General features: G+C 31.2%; 2 protein-coding genes across 8 annotated transcripts in view; one reads left to right on the forward strand and one right to left on the reverse strand.

Annotated features, from left to right (window-relative positions):
• LOC126814868 (hexokinase-1) overlaps window positions 1-18,921 on the forward strand; it is a 36,973-nt gene extending 18,052 nt beyond the window's left edge. The window contains exons 2-11 of the mRNA XM_050540298.2: window positions 6,326-6,488; window positions 6,866-7,005; window positions 7,349-7,564; window positions 7,745-7,844; window positions 8,083-8,165; window positions 11,056-11,168; window positions 13,875-14,033; window positions 14,356-14,495; window positions 14,904-15,040; window positions 15,402-18,921. Of these exons, the coding sequence (XP_050396255.1) occupies window positions 6,326-6,488; window positions 6,866-7,005; window positions 7,349-7,564; window positions 7,745-7,844; window positions 8,083-8,165; window positions 11,056-11,168; window positions 13,875-14,033; window positions 14,356-14,495; window positions 14,904-15,040; window positions 15,402-15,515 (1,365 nt within the window). The 3' untranslated portion in view covers window positions 15,516-18,921. The remainder of the gene's footprint in view (window positions 1-6,325; window positions 6,489-6,865; window positions 7,006-7,348; window positions 7,565-7,744; window positions 7,845-8,082; window positions 8,166-11,055; window positions 11,169-13,874; window positions 14,034-14,355; window positions 14,496-14,903; window positions 15,041-15,401) is intronic.
• Window positions 18,922-20,538: 1,617 nt separating this feature from the next.
• LOC126814864 (probable sodium/potassium/calcium exchanger CG1090) overlaps window positions 20,539-26,061 on the reverse strand; it is a 52,926-nt gene continuing 47,403 nt past the window's right edge. For all 7 annotated transcript variants that reach the window (XM_050540285.2, XM_050540283.2, XM_050540290.2 and 4 more), the window contains 4 exons: window positions 24,905-25,126; window positions 23,989-24,090; window positions 23,459-23,590; window positions 20,539-23,120 (listed from right to left, as the gene is read on the reverse strand). In XM_050540285.2, the coding sequence (XP_050396242.1) occupies window positions 22,921-23,120; window positions 23,459-23,590; window positions 23,989-24,090; window positions 24,905-25,126 (656 nt within the window). In that variant the 3' untranslated portion in view covers window positions 20,539-22,920. The remainder of the gene's footprint in view (window positions 23,121-23,458; window positions 23,591-23,988; window positions 24,091-24,904; window positions 25,127-26,061) is intronic.

Consider the following 26,061-nt stretch of genomic DNA (forward strand, 5'->3'; position numbering starts at 1 on the left):
TTTCTTCAGTTTTACTGAAAAAGTGGGTGTGACTTAGAGGATAAAGCTATTTTGAACGTTCTGCGACAATGCGAAATGTCCGAAATCACCGAAGCTATCGTTTTTAGAAATATTGCAGTAATTTTAACAATAATCATTGGATTTTAACTTTCGATGCATTTTGGCATAGCCGGAGACGGGGCACATAGCTACGCTACTTTTGATTTTTGATTTTCGGCAAATCTTCGCAGATATTAGGCGCTAAATTTAGAAAATTTAAATTTTTACAAAAAACTTTTTTATTTATGAATATTTTTTAGTCGTGTTTTACACAAATATAACGAGTCCTCTGACTTGGGCAAAAATGTGAAAAATTTTTGTCTCGGTAATTTTCCTTGGCCCCAATTGGCTAATTCAGTTTTTCAGTCCTAGATTAATTATTTATTGTTCGATTTGTATAAAACAAAGTTCATATGCTCCGTTGTCTCAATTGTCATTTTTTTTGTTACCAATAGTGTTATCTGTCGGCACCGGAAGTGGCGTAAATTGACAAAAAACTACAATTTTGACAGTTAGGTACCATTTTTCGAAAGCAAATATTATTTTTTTCAAATCTGGTATAACTGAAATTGTGCGCCCTTTAAAGGCGCACAAAATGTTGGAACCAGTTTTTTTAATTTCGATTCCGTTTTCGGGCTATTTCGATTAAAAGGTGAAAAAAGGTGTAAAATTAAGCTATTTACAACCCATCCAGCGTTTTCATATTTTAAAATATTACTTCGTAACTTTCATAAACTCGTAGCAATAATCTATACGGAGAGAATGTATGTGAAAATTAATTTGTAATATGCGCAGTTGCCGAGAAATGGGCAATTTTGCATGAGTCACTTTTTACGCTAGTTTGCCTGTAAAAGAGTCAATTATTATTCGATTTTCATAAAAGTGACACCATTTGATGTGTAATGTCAATTTTAACTAGGTCAAACCAATTTAACATTTTCAATATCACCGGAAATGACGTAATTTGGGCAAAAATTGTATTTATAGCCTTCGAAACCAGTAATTTATTCAAATGAGTCATATTTGTTATTTGTTTAAAATTTTGATATTTGATTCAAATGAACTAATACAATGAACCCTTACGATCATATAGATATCACAAAATGGTTTCTAACTTGTTCAGTTGCGGAGAAATAGGCAATTTTCAACAGGTCACTTTTTAAGGTTTTTTGTCAATAAAAGTGTCAATTATTATTCGATTTTCATGAAATTTTCATTGTGTGATACCTAATGCCATTTACGATTTCATACAAGTAATTTTAGATTTTCATTATCACCGGAAGTAATGTCATTTTGGCAAAAACTGTATTTTTAGCCTTCAAAACAGATATTTTATTCAAATGAATCAGATTTGTAATGTTTTTAAAATTATGATATTTGATTCCAATCAACAAATAGAATGAACTCATTCGATCATACAGATACCTCAAAATGGTTTCTAACTTGTACGGTTGCAGAGAAATAGGCGATTTTCTACAAGTCATTTTTCAAGGTTTTTGGTCTATAAAGGTGGCAACTATTATAGGATTTACATAAAATTTTCACCATGTGATGATGCTATTTCTGATTTCATAAACCAATTTAACATTTTCATTATCACCGGAAGTAATGTAATTTTGGTACCGGAAGTGACATAAGTTCAAGGGTAACGTGGCACCGGTGAAACCCGTCATTACTGCTTCGCAGTTCTAGTTATTCTTATTATTATTATTCTTCTTTTGTTTTGAGTAGATCTCAGCAACTGATTGTCGGATCGTTACGATTTCTTCGGTTTTATCGGAAAAGTGGGTGTGACTTAGAGGATAAAGCTATTTTGAACGTTCTGCGACAATGCAAAATGTCCGAAATCACCGAAGCTATCGTTTTTAGAAATATTGCAGTAATTTTAACAATAATCATTGGATTTTAACTTTCGATGCATTTTGGCATAGCCGGAGACGGGGCACATAGCTACGCTACTTTTGATTTTTGATTTTCGGCAAATCTTCGCAGATATTAGGCGCTAAATTTAGAAAATTTAAATTTTTACAAAAAACTTTTTTATTTATGAATATTTTTTAATCGTGTTTTACACAAATATAACGAGTCCTCTGACTTGGGCAAAAATGTGAAAATTTTTTGTCTCGGTAATTTTCCTTGGCCCCCATTGGCTAATTCAGTTTTTCAGTCCTAGATTAATTATTTATTGTTCGATTTGTATAAAACAAAGTTCATATGCCCCGTTGTCTCAATTGTCATTTTTTTTGTTACCAATAGTGTTATCTGTCGGCACCGGAAGTGGCGTAAATTGACAAAAAACTACAATTTTGACAGTTAGGTACCATTTTTCGAAAGCAAATATTATTTTTTTCAAATCTGGTATAACTGAAATTGTGCGCCCTTTAAAGGCGCACAAAATGTTGGGACCATTTTTTTTAATTTCGATTCCGTTTTCGGGCTATTTCGATTAAAAGGTGAAAAAAGGTGTAAAATTAAGCTATTTACAACCCATTCAGCGTTTTCATATTTTAAAATATTACTTCGTAACTTTCATAAACTCGTAGCAATAATCTATACGGAGAGAATGTATGTGAAAATTAATTTGTAATATGCGCAGTTGCCGAGAAATGGGCAATTTTGCATGAGTCACTTTTTACGCTAGTTTGCCTGTAAAAGAGTCAATTATTATTCGATTTTCATAAAAGTGACACCATTTGATGTGTAATGTCAATTTTAACTAGGTCAAACCAATTTAACATTTTCAATATCACCGGAAATGACGTAATTTGGGCAAAAATTGTATTTATAGCCTTCGAAACCAGTAATTTATTCAAATGAGTCATATTTGTTATTTGTTTAAAATTTTGATATTTGATTCAAATCAACTAATACAATGAACCCTTACGATCATATAGATATCACAAAATGGTTTCTAACTTGTTCAGTTGCGGAGAAATAGGCAATTTTCAACAGGTCACTTTTTAAGGTTTTTTTGTCAAAAAAAGTGTCAATTATTATTCGATTTTCATGAAATTTTCACTGTGTGATACATAATGCCATTTACGATATCATACAAGTAATTTAAGATTTTCATTATCACCGGAAGTAACGACATTTTGGCAAAAACTGTATTTTTAGCCTTCAAAACAGATATTTTATTCAAATGAATCAGATTTGTAATGTTTTTAAAATTATGATATTTGATTCCAATCAACAAATAGAATGAACTCATTCGATCATACAGATACCTCAAAATGGTTTCTAACTTGTACGGTTGCAGAGAAATAGGCGATTTTCTACAAGTCATTTTTCAAGGTTTTTGGTCTATAAAGGTGGCAATTATTATAGGATTTACATAAAATTTTCAACATGTGATGATGCTATTTCTGATTTCATAAACCAATTTAACATTTTCATTATCACCGGAAGTAATGTAATTTTGACAGGATCACTGACATGTAGCAAATGAATTGATTGCTGGATTTGGTTGTTTCTGCGTCCATTTTATTTCATGTGTGCAATGCTTATGTGGAAACCTGTTTAACGGTTTCATTGGTACCGGAAGTGACATAAGTTCAAGGGTAACGTGGCACCGGTGAAACCCGTCATTACTGCTTCGCAGTTCTAGTTTAGTTTGTTACTGCTTTAATTTTGATTTTTGAATATATGCAATGGAGAACCATGTTGAAGCACTATTAGAAAATAATATATAGAAATGATCTATAGAAAAGAGGTAATATAATTTGGCAGTAAACAAAATTCCTGAGTGGAAAAAAGTACATCTCACTAGATCTAATTTCACTGACTCTTGTAACTTGCCAAGCTCTGAAGCTGGTGTAACTATTTATATCACTCTCTGGCAGCCTTGTTCTAGCTTATTGCATATAATATATACTGCTTTCATTGTCCAGTAACTTGATGGTAGAAATAAAATAGATACAATACAAGGACTGGTTAATGGAAGCTGTAATTCTGTCAATAGTTTTGTGCATAAGTGTGTTATTACCATTAAAAGTTTTTGCTCTGTAAAAAATACAAAGAGAACTGTAAATTGTTTTTAGGTGTATTTTATAATGCTGTGTATTTTATAATGCTGTGTATTGTATAATGCTGTGTATAATGGACTGTATGCACAACTCCATAAATAAGACTTTAAGGTACATTTGTGCCCACTGACCCGATTATACGGTATGCATAGTTCCATATTCATTTTTTTAATCATATACCAGTTCATGATTGAAATAAAATAAATACAGGTACATAATGCTGGTATACACATATTGTATTACATAAAACAGTGAATTTATTATAATTGTCACCCGCCTTTCGAAGAAAGCAGGGGACTATTAAAATTCAGGTAGAATGTTCAAACTTGGTGTACGCAGTCATTAGGTGAATGCCTTGATGGCGTTCAATGATAAACGTTGTCTGCTTACAGTAAGCAGAGATAAGCAATCTGATTGGTTGATGCTTTGGGGCACGATAACTTTAGTTTTAATTAAGTGAGAGTGATGAAATTCTGAGTAAAGGTTCATTATATCATTACCTTGACTTAGTTCGATGATTAGATTTTTCTGCTTAGGCTAAGGAGCGATAAGCAATTTGATTGGTTAAGACTTTGGAACATATATAACAACTCTGCTTTTAATTGCGGTAGAATGTTTAAACTTGATGTAGATGTTCATTAGGTGAATGACTTGACTGAGTTCAATGATTAACATTTCGAGCTAAAGCTAAGCAGAGCTAAGCAATTTCATTGGTTGATGCTTTGGGACAAGATAACATTGATTCTCTCTGATAGAGAGTGATGAAACTTAGTGTATAGTTGATAATCAGTTTGATTGCTTGATACTTTTGAAAAAAATAAATGTGCTATTAATTAAAATGTGTCATCTATTTATTTTGGGATTACGGCAGGGGACATAAGCTTGGCTTGTTGTATAACAGCGTATTTTTTGTCAAAGCCTTTAATAGTGGAATGATTTTCAGTGCTCTCAGTTACTTGAATTGAAGTGCAGTTGTATATTTAAATTTAAACCGTTTGTATCTTGGTAATAATCCATGACATAAGACAGCAATGCGAATTTTCCATTCAATTCCATTCAACTTACCCATGGCATAATTTTACAAACAAATATCTTCTTCAATAAACAATTACAGAAGACAAACTCATGGACACGACATAACATACACGGACATCTCAAACAATAAACAACAAACATAAATATCAAATCAACTGAATGGATCCCGTGGCCAGTTGTAAGGATCCACTGCCCTGTAATGTTTCAGGCTTCAACCAAACTGAAAACAAAGTAACAAGGGAAACAATCCAAGAAACATGGAGGAATATTTCCTAAGCGTTGTATCATGCTGGTGTGAGTCATGATCGGCTATGTGCTAAAAGAAATCTCAATGTCAGCACATTAAAAAATAAACGACACAAAAAGATGTTTTACCAATTTCATTTGCTGCTGCTGATGACTGTTACGGTTGTGGTCAATTTGAAATAAAATTTGTTTTATATATAAATTTAAATAAAAAGCTTGGTTTCCCCCATCCAAAACAAGTATGATAGATTAATGTGAGCCCATAATCTAGTTTAATTCTTTGCATAGCATCAACTTACTTACCAGTATTATGTGTTTGTTTGGTTCTATTTTATAGTGGGATTCCATCCCAAGCTTTAAGGATGGTACAGAGTATTAGAATTCATGTATAATCCTTGTACTTATAATAATTCTATTAATAACATCTTGCCCATCAGAAAATATGTGTCTGATGTGAAAAAAACTACCACACTTCTTCCTAGAATACAGAAAAGGGATTGATATTTAATTTCTCTTTATTGTTAATCTGTTACTAATGTTTTCTTCAAAAATTAATATGAAAACATAGATATTATGCTTTATTCTTTCATCCTCTTTTGGAATTAAAGTCATGGGATTCTGTCTGCTGGGGTTTTTATCTGCTGGGGCAAGTGGGGCCCTGAGGAAGTGGGGCCCCATAGACATTAGACAACATACTTATAATATGAATTATCCAAAAATATAAGGAAAACAAGATCGGGAAAATTCTAATTACATCTTTTTGTTTCCACTTACATATTTTTTGAAAATTTAATTTATTCATTTTAAAAATTAAATGATAGAATTGTATTGGTGGGTGCACCCCCTTTGTCTCCTGGCAACCAATATTTTCAGACCCATTCCATCATAGTTAGCTATGAGAAAAAAGCTTGTTGAATCATTTTAACTTTCTATTATCACAATTTTATTCAGCATGAAAATTTTTTAATTTTTTATTTCAGATCGAGGCATTTGTCAAGGGTTTTAAACTCTCTACTCTCACATATAAACGTGTTATGACACTTCTCAACAGTGAGATGAAAAGTGGTCTAACTAAACAAACAAATCATGTTGCCGATATTAAAATGTTTCCGACATTTGTCCGATCATTACCAGATGGAACAGGTACAGGATAACATTTTGTATATATATTACTATAGTACTCTCTATACCTATATTATTGTTTATATTAAATCATGTTTTACATATTTTGGCAGACGGATCCGGTCCAATTTGCTTTTAGAGTGCAACATAGGTGTATTCAAGATTATTACTTGAAAATTTTATTTAAAAAACTGTAAGCGAAAAATAGGAAAGGGAAGCACAAATATTTTGTTTAAAAAACTGTAAGCGAAAAATAGGAAAGGGAAGCACAGATATTTAACATGCCCAAGTTTGATTTCCTTGAACAGTTTAATAAAATGTGAAAGATAACTATGGCTAATGGATTGTAAAAGCCTGTATTTTAAGATTGATTGTAATTTGTTGTTTTTTTAATGCAGAAAAGGGCGAGTTTTTGGCCTTAGATTTAGGAGGAACTAATTTCCGAGTATTACTGGTTAAATTACATGGTAGTGATGTAGAAATTGAAAGTAAAACGTATCTCATACCACAGAGAATTATGTTGGGTACAGGAAAACAGGTAATCTTTAAAACATAACAAGAAATTAATGACTGAATGATACATTTGGTATTAATGACTGAATGATACATTTGGTTGCAACAAAAAGGGGTTGAACTTGGACCTATATAAGATTGCAGTCATATTATCTCATCATAAAATGATTTCAGTAGGAAACAATTTTTGCTTATTTTTCAAAATAAATAAATCTCTCTGAGAAATTACAACAAAATATCGAACATATAAATGAACAGAAGCCTCTGTGGCATTCATTGCATGCAGTTAGTCAGTTATATTACTATGAATAAAAATTAAAATTTGTATAAAAAAATATTTTAAACCCTTCTTTTTTTATTATTTACAGTTATTTGATCATATTGCTGATTGTATTGGTAAATTTGTTAAAGATCATAATATACAGGGGCAGAAATTACCCCTTGGTTTTACATTCTCCTTCCCGTGTAAGCAAGAAGATTTAGCGGCCGCCAGATTATCAAAATGGACAAAAGGTTTCCGATGTGAAGGTGTTGTAGGAGAAAATATATGTCATTTATTACATGAAGCTTTAAAACGTAGAACAGTAAGTAACTTTTACATATAGATAGACTTGTTATGTAAATAAATGTCTAAATAATATTTTATATAACTTTTGAAGCCAGAATAATGACTTGCAATAGGTAGATTTAGCTGTGACATAATCCAGCTTTAAGACAGGCTCAATGAAAGAGGCTAAATATTTTATCTTTTTTTTGTTGTACAGAACTGTGATGTTGAAATTATAGCCGTTGTGAATGATGCTGTTGGAACATTAATGTCTGCAGCCCACAGTGATAGAAATTGTGAAATAGGACTTATATTAGGTTTTTATTTTTCTTCTGATATTTATATTTTTGCTATATGCATTTTTCCCGGGATTACAAAAATGAACTAAACAAAATAATATTTTTGAATTGGAACATTGTAATAAAGATGATTAAACATTTAAAACTGTATGGGATAAGATTTAAATAGTAAACTACCTGTAGTAAATATTGAGTTGTTATCAGTTTGATGTTTAATGTATTGCCACATCATGTCTGGATTTAATTTTTTGAACAGGAACAGGATGTAATGCATGTTATATGGAAGATCTGGATAATGTTGGATTATGGGAAGCTGCTGATGACGATCATCCACAACAGGTAAGATGAAATAACATTCTGTGTGTGAATTGATATAAACACACAGAATAAACAATAGTGTAAAACTATTATCATACTCGAACATTACTGTAAAACTATTATACTTGAACCATGCTGTAGAAAACTATCATGCTCTGCAATACTGTAAAACAATGATACTCGAACCGTGCTGTAAAATTACCGTACTCGATCTATGCTGTAAACCTGTCATGCTCTACAATACTGTATAACTATTATACTTGACCCATGCTGTAAAACTATGGTACTCGAACCATGCTGTAAAGCTATGATACTCGAACCATGCTGTTAAACTATCATGCTCTACAATACTGTAAAACTATTATACTTGAACCATGCTATAAAACTATCATGCTCTACAATACTATACTATCATGCTCTAAAATACTGTAAAAGTATCATACTCTACAATACACCAACAACAATTAGATGACTACAGCACACATAGTTTAATCTAAGAGGTATTTGAAGCAAATTTTTGATAGATTAGTTAGTTTGAATATGTTTTTAGTCCGAATATATCATCAAATCACCCAGTTTGAACGCGAGATGGTGTATACATGTAGGTGTCTTTGTGTATTGAATATCCAATATACACACAGTAATTGTATTGAATATAAGTAGTGAAATATACATGTTAGTACCACCCTAGAACATTCGTTAACTTTTGTGCTTTAATATTTGAAATTCACAATATATAAATATAGCGAAACTTTTAATTTCAATTAAAAAGTGCATTCATCTTATTTCCAATTGATTGAAAATATCAAGTTCCATATCCAAGACACCGTATTTTAATGCGCCCACATTGAAATGTGGTCATATATTGTCGTCACCCCCGTCTGTCGTCCACAATTGCCCAGTGATTTTCAATGATTTTCGATAATTACTACCACAGTTATGGCCCTTGATCACTTAAAAAAATCTTGTGGATGCTTTAGAGACCAAAGTTATCATTCGATTGACTTTAGATTGATACACAGATTTTCAATGAATTTTGATAACTTGAACAGCTAAATCCATGATATTAAATGTTTCGTATACTAAACGTTAGCATGGGGCAGAACTAAAAGCCAAATAAATTCTAATGATTTTCTGATAATTACCTAATGAGTTATTACTCTTAATCAGATTTTATATGTGACAACTCGTTTTGACTGCTCGGAGGACTTAGCTGCTCTGGGCATATGTTTCGTTGCCTGGCAACCTATCTTTATATAAAAGAATTGTCATTATTTTACAGACAAACTGTGATATATTAATATATTCCCTGTGGTATATTTATGAGTGAAGCCTATGATATATTTAAGAAGAAGCTAGGCTATTTATAGTTTATCTGAAGGCTGTACTAACAGTGAATATATAACCTTCACTAAAATATCACCTTGTTGTCTAAGACACTTGTTGAATAATACTAATATAGGTTACGTGGGCGTTATTTACTTCGTGGCTGATGGTTCGGGTAAACGCTTGTCTATGAGATAGAATTTGAATTTAATAAACCTCCTTATTGGTCAAATTTTCATGGTTTTTTAAAAAACTTGACCATTAATGTATTCATGTAAATTAGATTCTAAATCAGGGCAGGTCACAAGATAAAATATTCACAGAAAATGTCCGGAGATCTGTGGACAGAAATAAAATATTTCTATAGAGTTATTGGTTGTATTGATAAATTACCAGCTATAGATATTTCATATTCTGAGGTTTCATCCGACTAGGAAGACAAAAAACCGGGATGACATTTTTATTCAAAATATTGACATTACTCAGATTGTTATGCTGTCTTTTTATTGAATAAAATGCAGTCGATTATACTTGTGTTCTGTGATTAACATCGCAATTTGTTAAACAGAAATTTGGCATGGAGCCGAGTGGAGGTTTATTCATTAATTGGCAGCGTGCCAGTTAGAAATCAATGAGTCTCAATATTTTGAGCTGGAATGTGGTGTATTGATTTCAACCTATAGTGGGAAGGTAAACACATGTTGTTCTTCGCTGCCCAATCTTTATATTGTTTATTAAACTTTTCATTTACTCTTAGGGTGGGTGAGGTGGTGTAGGGAAGGGGATGTCGATCATTAACAGACAAAACATATTAAATATTAAAATGAGAAGTATAAACCAATAAGAGACAGATAAATAAATATTGACGTAAATTTGTCATTGATGTCACAAGATTATTTATTTAGCTTTTTTTATACAAACAAATACAAATAATAGGCCTACTTTTATTATCCATTCTTAGCCTTTTATTTAAATAATAAACATATATGTTTATCATCTGTCATTTTGACCGTTTAAATTATCACACACATTCTGAATAATTTTTAAACAAAAAGAAGTCATTATAAGGTCATTTGATATAAAGATAAATCTGTTTATCTGTTCGATTGAATTCATTAGTGCTATAAGCTTAAATTTAAATGTTATGATTAAATGTTGTAAATAAAAAACATCTTCAACTTTTTTAAGAGCTGTCTCATTTGCAGATGAATTGAACTTTTATTTTCACTAAAGAGAAGTTCAGACGCTCATAAAGTGAATTTCGTTATGAAACATTTTTACTTCAAAATGGACATGAATGACAGATTTCTGTATTTCATTATGAAACATTTAAGTTCACAATGGACATGATCGCATAAAACAATCTAAGGTCACCAGTAAATCAAAAACATATTTTGACACCTTAGTAATTAAATGTCTGACTTGTCATTCCCTAGTTCAGTGACCCAGTACTAAAGTACATCTGTTTATGGTATGTATATATACCATACATATTGTTATATACTTATATCATGTCATCTAAGTATGTCTTTAAATATATGCAAGTGGTGGTTATTATTTACATATATACTGTATCATATTTCAGGTTATTATAAACACTGAATGGGGGGCTTTTGGTGATAATGGTTGTCTGGATTTTATAAGAACAGAGTATGACCGGGAACTTGACACCTATTCCATCAATCCTGGAAAACAAATGTAAGTCTGACAATCTTTACCTCACAGACACTGTTCGATAACTGATATTTATTTTACACACAAGGTTGTTTTATGGATTAAGAGAACAAGATGTCCTACATATTTCAACACGTATCTCCTGCATGTCTATAGTGATTCAGCATAGATAACAATAATAGATTTATTATACTAATCATAAAATAAAAGTCCTTTAAACCCCAAACTAAAACAAATCAAAAAAAATGTTTTATGAAGCAAATAAAATATTAATATACAAAAATAGAAACAAATGTTGACAAGACCATCATAGGATTTACTTGACACTAGGTCCTGTTTACTTTGTTTTTATTTAAAGCAGCGATTTTCCAGAAAAAAAGAATTTCTATTGGTTTCATGCCGCCATCGTTTTTCTCTTGTATCAATAGCTTGAATGATGATGCATTTCTATTCACAAAAGCTTATTGATACAAAATTTACCCAAATGGATCAATAATAATGGAAGATATGGCCATCTAAAGTTCCCATTATTTTCTAAAAGACTATTTTATTTTTTTACCCAAATCCAAGAGTTTGTATCATTTTAAGTATAGTGGTAAGATGTTATTCAAGTAAAGGTTCAAACAGTATTATCTCATCGAAATTGGGGGGTGGGGGTGGGGGATGGATGGCCTAATGGTTAGCGTGTGCTCGTTGTATGACAAGGTCTGTCATTGAGTCAACTGACGTGGTTTTGATTCCCAGGTTGTACGTGACAAGGAGTAGGGTCATCTGTCCAACCTTGTGGGGTTTCTCCGGGTCCTCCGTTTTCTCCCATTGCTAAAGACCCTTAACACAAGCGAATTCTTGAAATAAAATTGAACCATATGTTAGTCCTGAAATGACCTAGTCCCTCTCTCTCTCTCTCTCTCTCTCTCATATATATGTATTGTATATTTATATCGAAAATGCTGCTGTTCAAAATGTCAAAATTGGTCTTTAGATTTATGAGCAAATAAACTGCAATGCAAAGAACAAAAAGTAATTTGTATACTGAGGTAATCATTCTGAAAACATAGCAAGGATAACTGTACTAGACAAAACTAAATAAAACTTGACTTGATTTCAAGCCCTACAACATATAAAATGATTTGTTGTAATGTGGACATAAGAAAAGCTCAACAAATTTGTTGAACAATATTATATAAGGTTTCATTTGTTTTAATAATGTCAAAAAGAAGCCATTGCCAGAGTACTGTCAATATTAAAATCTTATTTCGACTCTCGATGAACATTATGAAGATTTATTTACTGTCTCAAGATAAACCATTGGCCTACCATATTGAGTGTCTTAATGCGCAAGTTCTTATTTCATAACAATGTATTTTTATTAGGAGATTTAATGCCTAGGTTCTTATTTCATAACACACTTTTTTTTAAATAAAACAAAAAGAAAATATGACCATAAAAATTATGCAACAATTATGCTAAATGTAACATGATAGCTATTGGGGGGTGGGGTGGGGCATAATTTATGGGACTATTAAATGAATAGACGTGTCTTAATGCGCAAGTTCTTATTTCATAACAATGTATTTTTATTAGGAGATTTAATGCCTAGGTTCTTATTTCATAGCACACTTTTTTTTAAATAAAACAAAAAGAAAATATAACCATAAAAATTATGCAAAAACTATGCTAAATGTAACATGATAGCTAGGGGGAGGGGGGGGGGGGGGCATGAATTATGGAAAATGAAATGAAATCGGGCTTAACGTCCTACTGTTTGCTCCGAACTGGGCTAATGAAGACGGGCATACACCATACAGTGTGCTATGAGGGAAATTTTGCCTAGACAGTGGCAGTACGGCCTACTCTTATATCGAATTCCAACGGTCAAGGGATCTTTTACGTGCATGCTAATGTGTACATAGGACCAAAAATTATGAGACTATTAAAGGGCCATTATGGGAGATTAGATAAAGAGTTGACAGTACTCGCTATAATAGTTAAAAAATACATAACGTATGTTGAAATAGAATATGTTGAAAATTTCAGTCAAATTTCTGCACTAGATGTTAGCTTTTGAATTTTAAATTTTGACGATCATCCTTACTAAAGTCGGTACGATAAAAAACAAATTCTCGATTATCCATTTTTGCGTTTAATCATCCTTCACAAAATGTATTCCAATCCGCTAAATATCACAGGCTAGCGATGGCATCGAGAGTTGATTATGATCTGGATAAGTTAATTAACGTCTAATTAATAATATAGATAATATTTCAGGCCTAAAGAAAGACCTGCAATAGGCAATTTAGCTCTTGCATAATGTATTTTTAAATGGATAGACATGAGTTTTTATTGCACTAGTTTTGTAGATGAATGATTGGATCCTCTATTTTTAGCTAGACTTCCTTAATGCATTTTATTTGCATACCACCAGCACTAAAAATATAAATAATTTTACCATAAAAGACCATAGGTTGGCCAGTACATTTATTTATACTTCCTTTTCATACATTTAGATTTTGTGTATGCATTTAGATTTCTAAATAATATGTCTGTAAATGGTTGGGTGCACTAGAGTTTATACAGTTCTTTGTTGGCTGCACAGTAAATTTGCACACGCCTTATATTATGAAATCAAATGTTTCTGCATTATTTGAATGAGAGAGTTTGATGAAATTCCAGCTGTTTATTGCCATTGTTCTGATATCTGTTTAATAAAAATGCTATATTTTTTTATAGTATGGAGAAAATGATATCTGGTATGTATATGGGGGAGATAGTACGTCTGGTGTTAGAGAGATTAACTATGGAAGGGTTATTATTACATGGAGCGGACAGAGAATGTCTTCTGTTTGAAAGAGGAAAATTTTACACCAAATATGTATCTGAAATTGAGAGGTTAGTAGAAATTGAAAGACAGAAATCTTTAGTTCCAATTCAGATTATTTGATCTAGGGAGAATACATAAAGACAATGAGTGTTTGCAGAATAAAAATTATGTGGTGGAATTGAACATTGTGTTATGTATATTGTTTAAACCAACTGAGTCTCAAATTATACACCTATTTTTCATTGTCATTTTAAGCAATATTTTAGATATGAAAGCATTGTTTTTATCGTGGTATATATCAGGTCACAGGGAAAATATTTGTATTCAACATTGGTTCTGCTCCTCTGTAATTATTTTAATAATACATTTTGGGGGGTGTTATTTTTACAGTGATCATGATGAGTTTTTTGCCAACACAAAGCAAGTATTAGAAGAATTAGGAATTGAGAATTTTACAACAGAAGACTGTAAAATAGTGAAGTATGTTTGTACATTGGTGTCGGCACGAGCTGCGTTTTTAGCTGCAGCAGGTGGGTTTATTATTTATATCAGTTATTTATAGATAGGATAGATGCTTGATATTGACTGTTTATATGCACTTTACAATATGCACTTGTGTTTATTTAACCAAACACGTTTTTGCTCTTTTTCTGGTTTACACATGCCTGTCTTGTTCAACATTGTAAATATTAATTTTCTTGAAAAAAAGTCAACTGATCTTTATTACCTTGGTATTAGATGTCCTAAAATGATAAATTAAATGGTGTGTTCTGCAGTATAATGTATGAATTAAGTGTCATGGTAATGGTAGGATTTCTTTGCTTTATACAGTAGATATACAACAGGTGCTAATTTATACTGGTATTTATATATTCAAGTATTTTTTAACTTCATTAAAGACGTGATTTCTAAAATCAAAATGTTTTTTATATTTGTAGGTTTAGCAACTTTAATCAATAAAATTGGTCGTAAAGAAATGACTATTGCTGTTGATGGATCTCTCTACAGATTTCACCCACGATTTCACAATCTCATGTGCCTTAAAATACAGGAACTTATCAGACCGGGACAAAAGGTAAACATTCTAAACTGTTTTTTTTAGAACTGAGAGTTTGTTGCCTATTGCTTTTAATAGCAAAAATAATTTATGATTCCTCTCCTAACCAGAATAACATCTATACTAATATTTGTGACTGTCGTTTGTCTGTCTGTTCGGGGTTGGCGGCTACACTAGGTCTGCCCCGAGTCTGAAATTTGGGGTATAGGGGTAGCTCGGACCGGGGAAAAACATAGGCCAGGTGGCGTTAGTCTACCACTTCCGGTTTTGGGGTTATGACCCCCGAACGAAGCCGGGCATCCTTCTAGTTATTTATATTTCTAGTTTAGTTTCTTTCTATGTTCTTAAATATTTCATTTTTTCTTCTTTTTTTTTTCAGTTCAAACTAGCATTATCTCATGATGGCAGTGGAAAGGGGGCAGCACTGGTAGCAGCCGTTGCCATGCGTTTAAGGAATATTAAAGGATTAAAAGATGTGGAAGTGGCGGCTTGAAGGGGGAATTGTTGTAGTTACCATGGAGACGGTGGCATTTATAAAGCTTACAAGCGCTATGTTATTCTTTTTTTTTTGGCAGCAATCATGAGCTTGCCTTGTGGCTGACAGATATAACATAAGGTTGTTGGACTGGAAGTATGGTCTATATTGGTTTGTGAATGGATGAGTTGATCTTCATTTTATTTCTTAGCCTTTCTCATGGATTCATTATCTAAGAATAATAACAACATAATTAAGTGCCTTTCATCCAAATGATTGTGTCATGAGTACAACCGATCTGATCAAATTCACCACTCAACACTGCACAGCAAAAACAACATAATCGACTAAAAAGATGTGAGCGATATATGAAACATTGTGATATCAGACCAACCACCGTAAACCGTTAGAGAACTTTAGACATTAAACACTTAAAGTCTGAATGGTTTTATGAAGTCAAAGCTTCATGATGAACAAAACGATGAAGACTGAATGAAAAGCATAAATTAATAATATTGTTAATTCATATAATGGAATCATTAGAATTGTTCAAAGAAATCAAATATTGTTCAACTATTTACCGTTATAATACTGAATAATATAACAGACATAATAACAATAGTGGAAAATATGAATTTATTGTTTTATGAAATTAATACCTCACAACTGAATATGTGCTATTTTCAAGCACACATAATTATGTTCTATAAACACATATTAATTAATATTAATATTACTATACTCAGTGTTATACCATTTCACTTACAAATCTACGATATTACTTATATATTGAAGATATTCTGTGATTTTACTCATTTGGAACCGGTTACAAAATTTTATCAAAGATGAGAAATATGGGATATTATTACCCTTTATTTGTTATGTACACCAAAGGTGAATCAATAATTTGACATATGTTAAATTGAAAAGATAGACGATTGCGTGCCATGTTATTATAAATTATTATTTAAGTAAATTATCCAAAAGTATTACGACTGCTGTTTGTTATCATTTTTGCTTGTTATTGTTTTTTTTTGTTTACCAGATTTTTACCATAATTCACTGTTACATGACATCCTGCGATTGTCATTTATACATGTACTGTTAGATTTAATCACGAAATACTAAATATGATATTAGAACATGTCTTACCGGTAGTATCAGTTATACAGGAATTTGGATGCAGTGATTTTCTTACACCATTTTTTATTAGAAAATGTATTTAGTGGTTTTATTAGTTACTGCAAAATAATTTAGGGCAAAATAAGTATTTGAATTAGGTTTTGTCTTTGTCCTTATTTGACATTTTGGCTGTTCAACAAAAAGTCTGAACATTATCTACCGACACAAAATTTATAACATAGAAAGAGACACATCAAATTGACACTTTCAATTTGCACTTAAATCCAACAAATTAAAACCAAGGATAGGTAATTATAATTAGATCTTCTGAATGCAACATTTTTGTTTTCAGTATTTGAAGAGGCAGCTATTGAATCTTCTGGGGGGTTTTTTGTGTTATTTACAGAACTACTTACAAATCTGTTTGACAAAATCTTTTTGCTGGAAACTAGAATTTAAGTCATACAAATTCAAATATTTTTATTTGCTTATTTTATTAGTGCTAAAAATACCCTTTTTTCACAAATTCTCATTTTAAAACAATAATTTTTAAATTTTTTTTATATTCTTAAAAATGCCATTTAGATTTTTTCATCTGAAATTTACTTGTAACTCAAATCTTGAAGATGATCTGTTAGTTTTACTTCAAATTTTTAAGATTCATACTAATGCTAGTTTGATTTTATTCCCAAATAATGCATTTGATGTGGCATAATTTACTTTTTGAAATTTTCATTGACTTTTTGTTTCTTGTTTCATTTATTAAAGAAAGTTAATTAATATACATAATTGTAAATATTGTAAATATATCTTATATACCCTGTGTTCTATTTACCTGACACAACAATAATGCAATTAATACATAAAGCTGATCAGAGAATCTGTTGTTAATTTTTCTTAATATAAAGCTTTTAGCATATACCGGTATATCATCCAAAGCGCTTTATAGTTTGGAATTTGAGATTACGCTACACTGTTTCCTGAGGCTGGATTGAACTTCACAATGTAATAATCAAGTCAAATATGTATATAATGCACTAATTAAGATTAAATTGAAATCATATGTTAATGGTGAGACTTCAATAACACTGACTGATTATATTATGTTGTGTAACAATATTTCTATGTTTAAGAGACTAATGCTTGTAATTGTTGCCATTATTTAATCGACTGCCAAAGATGGTTATTTTTTTACATGGAAGAAAAATCTTGATGGTTTTTTAAAACATGTACAGCTAAAATTTGCATGTAATATTTAGGTTATTATGTGTGTTTCTATATATTGTAATGCAGCTACATTTAACTTGAAGCAAAATTATAAAGATTTTGTGTAACTCCTGTGCATTCATGATAGAAAATATTCTTACATTAAATATATAGTATGAACTACTGTTGCAGGAGTCCCTATATTAATATTGTACATCTTCCCTCTTAGCAACTTTAACTCAACAACTTATTCCATGACAAACCGACCTGTCAGTGAGATATAAATTATAATATTTTCTGCAGTTCCAGGGCCCTCACAAGCCCCAGGGCAAAAGTTTCAGTGACACCCCCGCCCCCAACTGCTTTGTTTAAAATACAATTTTATGTGAAGGCCCTGTGCGGTTCAGATGTTAAGTCAGATATCTTGAATTAGCAGTGACGTCGATCTATAACTGAGGCTAAAGAGAAGTGAGATAAATAATGATAGTTATTTGTTGTGTTAAATGTAAGATTTAGAAAGAATACCATCTTCTAATCTGTTTTTATCACAACAAATAAACTTACCTGGTCATAGATCTATGTTATGTGATATTTATAGTTAATATGAACTGAGCAAGAACGATGCCGACATCTTTTGGAGTCCCCAAAATGATCGTAAATGAAAGAGTTTGGATCAGTTTTGAAGTAAGGAATTCTGTTTATGTCATTTTGTTATTGTTAGAGACACGTTCTATTTGAAGATAAAATGTGACAGTAAAATGGCTGTTGTAATTAGTATTCTAATAGTTTCTGGTATTAACAATGTGATGGTTAATAATATATGGTTAATAATGACAGAAATATAAGTCAGGAGAGGTAACATCAATTTAGATGTATTTCTTAAAATACAAACTATATGGTGATATAATAAAATATTATAAATTTGTCACAACTTTCTACTCAAATGGATATGGCTTCATGTATACATGATGTAATATTATCAATTCTGTTGAATATGAAATTAATATTGAAAGAAAGTATGGTGGCAGATTGTTTTTTTGTTATTAAATAAAGTGGAAATGGAAACCAAATTATCATAATAAAAGGTTGAGAGATTTATATTGTGTTATATTTTGTTATTGGTTGTGTTGCTGGCTTGCTGCTGTATAAACAGTAGTTCTAGATCTACATAAAACAACAACATTGAAACAGCTGTGAATATAGTCCTGCAGTAGTGATGTACGATAGTTCTGATGTCCTTTAACGTTGTCATCTTGGTTACCATAAAAATCAGTCAATACACTTTATAAACTCGATCAAGACTTAAAAAGACACCTACTGAATAGAGCATTAGACCATGGATGCTACTTTGCTTGTATATACCGGTTGACCGAGGAAATTCATCCAGATTTTCCAGCGTGGTTCCCCCTTGTCAGTGATGCAGGACGGAGGGCCTGACAAGGACAGCTGTCTAGTTGTTCAGATGGGACGGAAAACCGAGGTCCCCTGTATACATTGGCGTGTACATGAAAGATCCCTTGACAGTTGGAATTCGATATAAGAGTATGCTGTAGTGCCGCTGTCTGGGCAAAATTACCCTCATAACACACTGTATGGCGTATGCCTGTCTTCATTAGCCCAGTTTGGAGCAGAAAAGTAGGACGTTAAACCCCATTTCATTTTGTATATTCCGGACATGTCATACGCGATTTCCAAATGTTTCTACCTTGAATATGAACCAAAAAAACTGTAACAATCACAGGGGATACTCGATTTAACATTCCGGAATTGAATTTTGTCAATCCCCATAGCGACAATCTGAAATATCTCAACCAACCATAAAAGCTGAAACATATTTGTTGTCTTTAATTACATTATGATACTACTCACACCACCTCTGTTGTTGGGACTGACAGAACTGTGACAGTTTTAATTCTGCATCACTCAATTGCAATTCTTTCAATTTGGGATGTTCTAGGCCGACAATAGAGCATCCCAATTGGAAATGATCTTTTAGAGAAGCGACCAATCAAGGGAGATAATAATATATACTCTAGACAAATGTAAATAATTGAAGTCAAAGTATTAATGAAATAATTTGATATGTTTATTGAAAATAATGTATTTGATATCACAGAATATACAATTATATCATACAACCCAATGATAAAAACTATCATTATATATAACATATAACTACACAAACACAATCCTCCATATTAATAAATAGATGGTGATGAATAAAAATGTAACAGTTTAAAAGATATGTCATATTAAAGTTCTTAATAAAACAAGAGATTCAGAGAACTTTCACAAAATGTAGCTCAAACTATGTAGTATTTAAGAAAAATCTTAAAACAGAAGTATTAAACATGCTTATAACAAGATGTAAATTCATTTTTGTGCATTTAATGACATATGGTTTAAAATTTTATTTCAATAATTTGCTTGCGCTAAGGGGTTTTTAGCAATGGGAGGAAACCGGAGGACCCGGAGAAAACCCACAAGGTTGGACATGCGAACCTACTCCTTGTCACATATATTATTTTTAGAAAACAAAATGCTAATCTATTGATCAAAACATTTTAAAAGATTCAGACACTTTATCTATAATGATGATGCTCTGCATTTGTTTATCAAAAAGATAATAAATGTTACTAGGGGATTGGGTCACTAAAGATCAGTCTAATCGATCAAATTTATTATTGATGAATTGATCTATTTCTTCTTTCTCATGTTTATATCATTATCAAGAAAGTGTAATGACCTTCGTTATTGATCAGTCTAATCGATCAAATTTATTATTGATGAATTGATCTATTTCTTCTTTCTCATGTTTATATCATTATCAAGAAAGTGTAATGACCTTCGTTATTGATAATTCTATTTCATAATCCTTATACAAAAATCATTAAAGAAACTAGGTCACACACTCTTACGGGTGTTTATCTTATAAAATACCAATTCAAATTATCTTGATTATGTAACAAAAATGTTTTAACAAAAATAAAATAGATATTAATTAATATCAAACAAAACACGAACAGTTTTAATATTGATTCAAGGTCCACTCATTCTTTGTAGAAGATCATAATGTTTAGTTCAACCTACGCAAAACAAATATAAGGTAATTAGTATTGGCCGTTGAAAAAACCTATCCAATACTGGATTTCATTAAATTCAATTGAACTTAAAATCTAAAATAAATAACATAAAATAAGGCCACACCATTTTAAGTTTAAGTTTTACCAGATTTCCCTGTTGCAGTGAATTATTCATCAACCAACTGCACATAAAACACTGACTAAAACATTTTCTTTACTAAAAAATTAAATTCTTTGGCTATCTTTTCTTTCAAAATATATAAGAGAATCCTAACAAACCAAAATTCAAATTGGTGTAGCCTATCATAACAATTATATAACAAAAACAATATTTTTTAAAAAAAGTAAAGTATATAAAATAGATATACTTATCACACAAGAACAAGTATGAATACAGAAAGAACAACAGTCCTATCCTATTCTTACAAATCTAGTAATGTTTATCTCAATATTCTGCACTGTATACTGTGTACATCTGATTAATAATTTAGTATCGCCTTGTGCAAGAGATTTCTTGATGAATTATATCAATATAAATCCATTTAAAGATACATTATGGGAGATTAGATAAAGAGCTGACAGTTCTCGCTATAATAGTTAAAAACTAGATAATGTAAAGGTAATTTGTTGAAAATTTCAGTCAAATTGGTCCACTATGAACCGAGATATCAGCTTTGTAAATTTCCGCCTAGCCTCGTTCATCATTACTAAAGTTAATATGTTAAAAAGCATAGTCTCGATTATCCACTGTTTTGATTTAATTATCAATGAGCGTTTGCAGCATATAGGATTCTAATCCAGTCGATATCGAAGGCTAGCCTTGACATCGAGAGTTGATTATGGTCTGGATAAGTTAATTAATGTCTAATTAATAATTAAGATAAGATTTCTGGCCTAAAGAAAGACCTGCGATAGGCAGATTTAGCTCTTGCATAATGCATGTTTAATGGAATAAATGAAATTTATATAGAAGCAGAGTGGATTTAAATATTTAAATTAACAGATTTATTCTAAAACTTGTTATCACTTGTATAGTTCAGTACCAATAATTGTGAGAAAAATCTACATGTTTAAAAATTGTTCTACCTGGATCACCCTTCACAGTAACAATATAAACATCAATATTAAGCTTTACTTGAATACACAGACCAAGTTCTGTACAAGGTTAGTCTATCATCTAACAGAGCACCAGCCCATCATGCGGTGAACATGAAGCATTTAGAATATTGTCGTACTGTAGATGTTCAAACACAAAAAAAAAAATGATTGCAATCATCTTTTGAAGATCAATAAATATATTTACACAAGATATTTAATATCATTATAAATGACGATGCTTACCCCATAATAAAATATACATTGCTTACATTATTTGAAACCCTAAAATGATCATGCATCTTTATATAATTTTGATATATAATAAAACTTGTATTGAAGCATAATTTTAATAACTTTAATTTGGATATATTTCTAAGTGTATCAGACCAGTGGTTATGCAAAATACCCCTCATAAGATAATTATTGGAAAAATGATATTTCTAATGAATTGGAAAAAGAATAAAATACACAGGAGACTCACAGATTATGCGTGGGTGTGCTCTGATGTAGAAGTTTGTGTCTTCTAAGTTACATGTGCAGACAAGTTATGTTTAGGTGAAGTATCATAGTTAATGGATTTTAAGATTTGTAATACAGCCACAATTTAAAAAAAAAAATTGTCAACTGTATTGATCTTAAAACAATGAATCTATATTCCTGGTAAATAAATGGTTAATAACACAGAACCTAGGTCATTAAAGGTATATATCTTTAAAAGATAAATCTGAAATATGGAATTTGTGCCTGGAAAGTTGTTTGACAAATTCATTTCAATATATAATATTTTTATATAAAATAAATAAAAGTAAAAGTCAACAAAAGTAAACATATTTGGTCCCCAATTTTTTTTTAATAAATATTGTTTTAATAAATAGATCTATATAATTAACAGTTGATTATTATGAATGTATATTTTAATAACTACTAGGACATTCTTCAGGATGAAAATACCCAAATATATTGAGTTCATACATACATGCTAAAATGGTATATAAAATATAAACAACGAGAAGAATTGCACCAAATTTTTTGTCAAGTTTCCAACCGTTAAGGTGAGTTGATATGAGTAAAAAGGCAACAGTTGATAATAAGGTAAGGCTAGAGTATGTTAGACCTGAAAATATACATAATAAAAATATACATAATAATATCAGAATGCATGTCTGCATAATTAAATGTTTATTTGTCCACTCTGTAGCTTAGGCATGTGAAATACAGAAAAATGGAGTTTAGCGTCTGTGTGAAACAAACTATGTTATTTCCTGATTAACATATCGTTCAATCTTATTTCATTAATTTGCTTTAGCGTAGGGGTCTATAGCAGTGGACCCTAAGAAATCCCTCCTCGTTTTAAGTACAAGCTGGGAATCGAAACCCTGCCAGTTGACTCAGTGACAGACTTTATGATCTAAAGTGCATGCACTAAATCATTCAACCAATAAAGATACATACCTTCACTATAAACAGTTACAATACCACCAGGATTTAAAGCACCAGTTTGTAATAACCATGGTACACCAAGACATATTAATATATCAAATACATTACTACCTACAGCATTAGATACAGCCATATCACCCAGTCCTAAAATATACAATAACCTGTTTATCACACAATCGTTATCTAAGACATTCATAATGAAAATTGAAAATCTGAATGTTCCTTCTATCCAAGACTATTCAGATTATCTCCCCTTAATGTGTCAAGGGAGATAATTTGTGCACTACTATAAAAAAAAAAAAAATCAAAAAAAAAAAAAAAAAATCATTCACATTATTAGTATTTAATTAAACACAATTTATGAATGTAAATGATAATGAAATGAAATGGGGTTTAACATCCTACTGTTCTGCTTCAACTGGGCTAATGAAAATGGGCAAACGCCATATAGTGGGCTATGAGAGAAATTTTACCCGGACAGCGGAGCTACATTTGGATTGTAAGATATGTAGTTTTAGAATATCATAAGAATATATATATACCTTCTTTAACAACCAGTAGACTAGCTACAACATCTGGTAAACTGACACCAAATGCCACAAATGTTAAACCCATAATACTGTCTGGTATCTTAACTGTAAAACCTGTAATTATAAAAAATCATCTACTTTTTAATAATACAAATTTATCTTTAAAAATAAACTATTGTGATGATTGCTAACAGCATATTCTGTGTTTTCCTATGGTGTCATATTTTATTAATCTGAATACTTGAATCATCTTAGACACAAAATTATTTTTTTATTTTGAGTTCACTATGACATAATTGTGAAATATAATCAATAATATCATTTCACAATAGTTATTTCTGGGCATGTTTTTGAGTTCTGTTCATAGTTCTGGCTTGAATTGATTGTGATAGTATGTAAACTTTTAAAATCAACTTGTGTTAACATTCTTCTCACCCCAAGTTATTATCAATAAGTATACCACGAAGTGACAAATTCAATTATCCATCATTCAAATCTTATAATTACACTTAACGCAGTTTTGAGTGTCTAATCCTACCTGACTACCAGTAGTAAATAATATATCAATTACTTTAGTTTATATTTAAATTATTAGTTTGCTATGCATTATCAACTAAAAACAATTCTTACAAACATGATAAGACTTATATCATAATACACTAGAAGATTTGTCTGAGAAATCGCCCTAGGTGGAAACAGACAAAACAAGTAAGAAGATAGGTGAGGTACACAAGGCTAATGATATTTGTATTCTTAGATGTTGTAATGCTGAACAAATCTCTCCCCAGACAGGATAATATGTTCAATTACTAAATGCCAATCAAAGAAGATTCTTAATACACATTGGGTTAGTTATATATCTTGTTCATTAATCTACTAGTCAAATGCATGGACATAAAAAGTGATGATAGACATTTTGTTATTTTACCTATAACTGTGATCATCCACACCATAACAAATGAGAATGCTGACAACCACACTAATGACATAATAAATGTTACTAAAAACCATTTCTTCCATCTTTGTTTACGACAATCCGGTGTAGTCATATATAAAACAGTACAGAGAGGAAGGGAGACAACCCACATGATTTTCTTAAGACAACCTTCAGGTACTTGGCACAATGGTTCAGGTTCTTCTTGATGAGGAACTGAAATAAAAATATTACCAAGCTGTAAAATCAAAATAGCTAACCTTTTTAATATTCATGACAATGTTGTCTATATTTCTTACAATCTAATATCAAGTTTAGCTATGATCTAAAATCAAAATATAAAAGTGGATCGAGAAAAAGGTCAGGTTGAAATAAAGTAAGTACATAAAATGGAAGCAAAATATCTCTCCTATTGCAAAAATTATTAGACATTATATAACTTCATATAAACTTTAGTTCATTTATAACTATAGACTATACAGACTAAATTATATGATAACTACAGATGCAATAAATGGGTAATAATTATAAGGTAGGTCCATACTTTTGATCCCCTCACTATAAATAAATAGGTACAAACAATATTCCCATTAACCCAGGGTTTAATAACATCTCCATTTCTTACTTTAAAAGAGAGAGCAATTTGTTGATTATTTTTTTATCAAAAGATGAGACCAAATCAGAAATGTGGAAGTTGTACAAGTTTGTTTTTAGAGTTATTATACTAGGATTTCACTATTGATGATTTGCTATAATAAGGGCTACAGCATAACATGGGGGGGATGGCCTAGAGTGCCGCTCTTCGACCTCTAGCTGGCCAGTCACCTCTGGCTTGCAGCTGTGGTTTCGATCCCTGGTGTGAGCTTAAATGTGGCTTGGAGATAGGGGCGCCTTCTTAGCCTCGTGGGTTTACTCTAGGTACTCCGGTTTCCTCCCACAGGAAAGACACCTACGCGTGCCCTAAGATAATAATAATAATAAAAAAATAAGACTTGTCTGTGATATCATCTTTGGTGGAAGTGGACGTTAAACACTAAAAACAACGACGTGGGTGCCCCCAGGTTCCCAAAATTTCATCACCCGCTCCCCTTCCTTCTACTTCTACTATTATGACTCCACAAATGGCAACCCAAGTACATCGCAACCATGGA

The sequence above is a fragment of the Patella vulgata genome, chromosome 3, assembly GCF_932274485.2.
Source record: "Patella vulgata chromosome 3, xgPatVulg1.2, whole genome shotgun sequence".
NCBI classification, from domain to species: Eukaryota; Metazoa; Mollusca; class Gastropoda; family Patellidae; genus Patella; species Patella vulgata.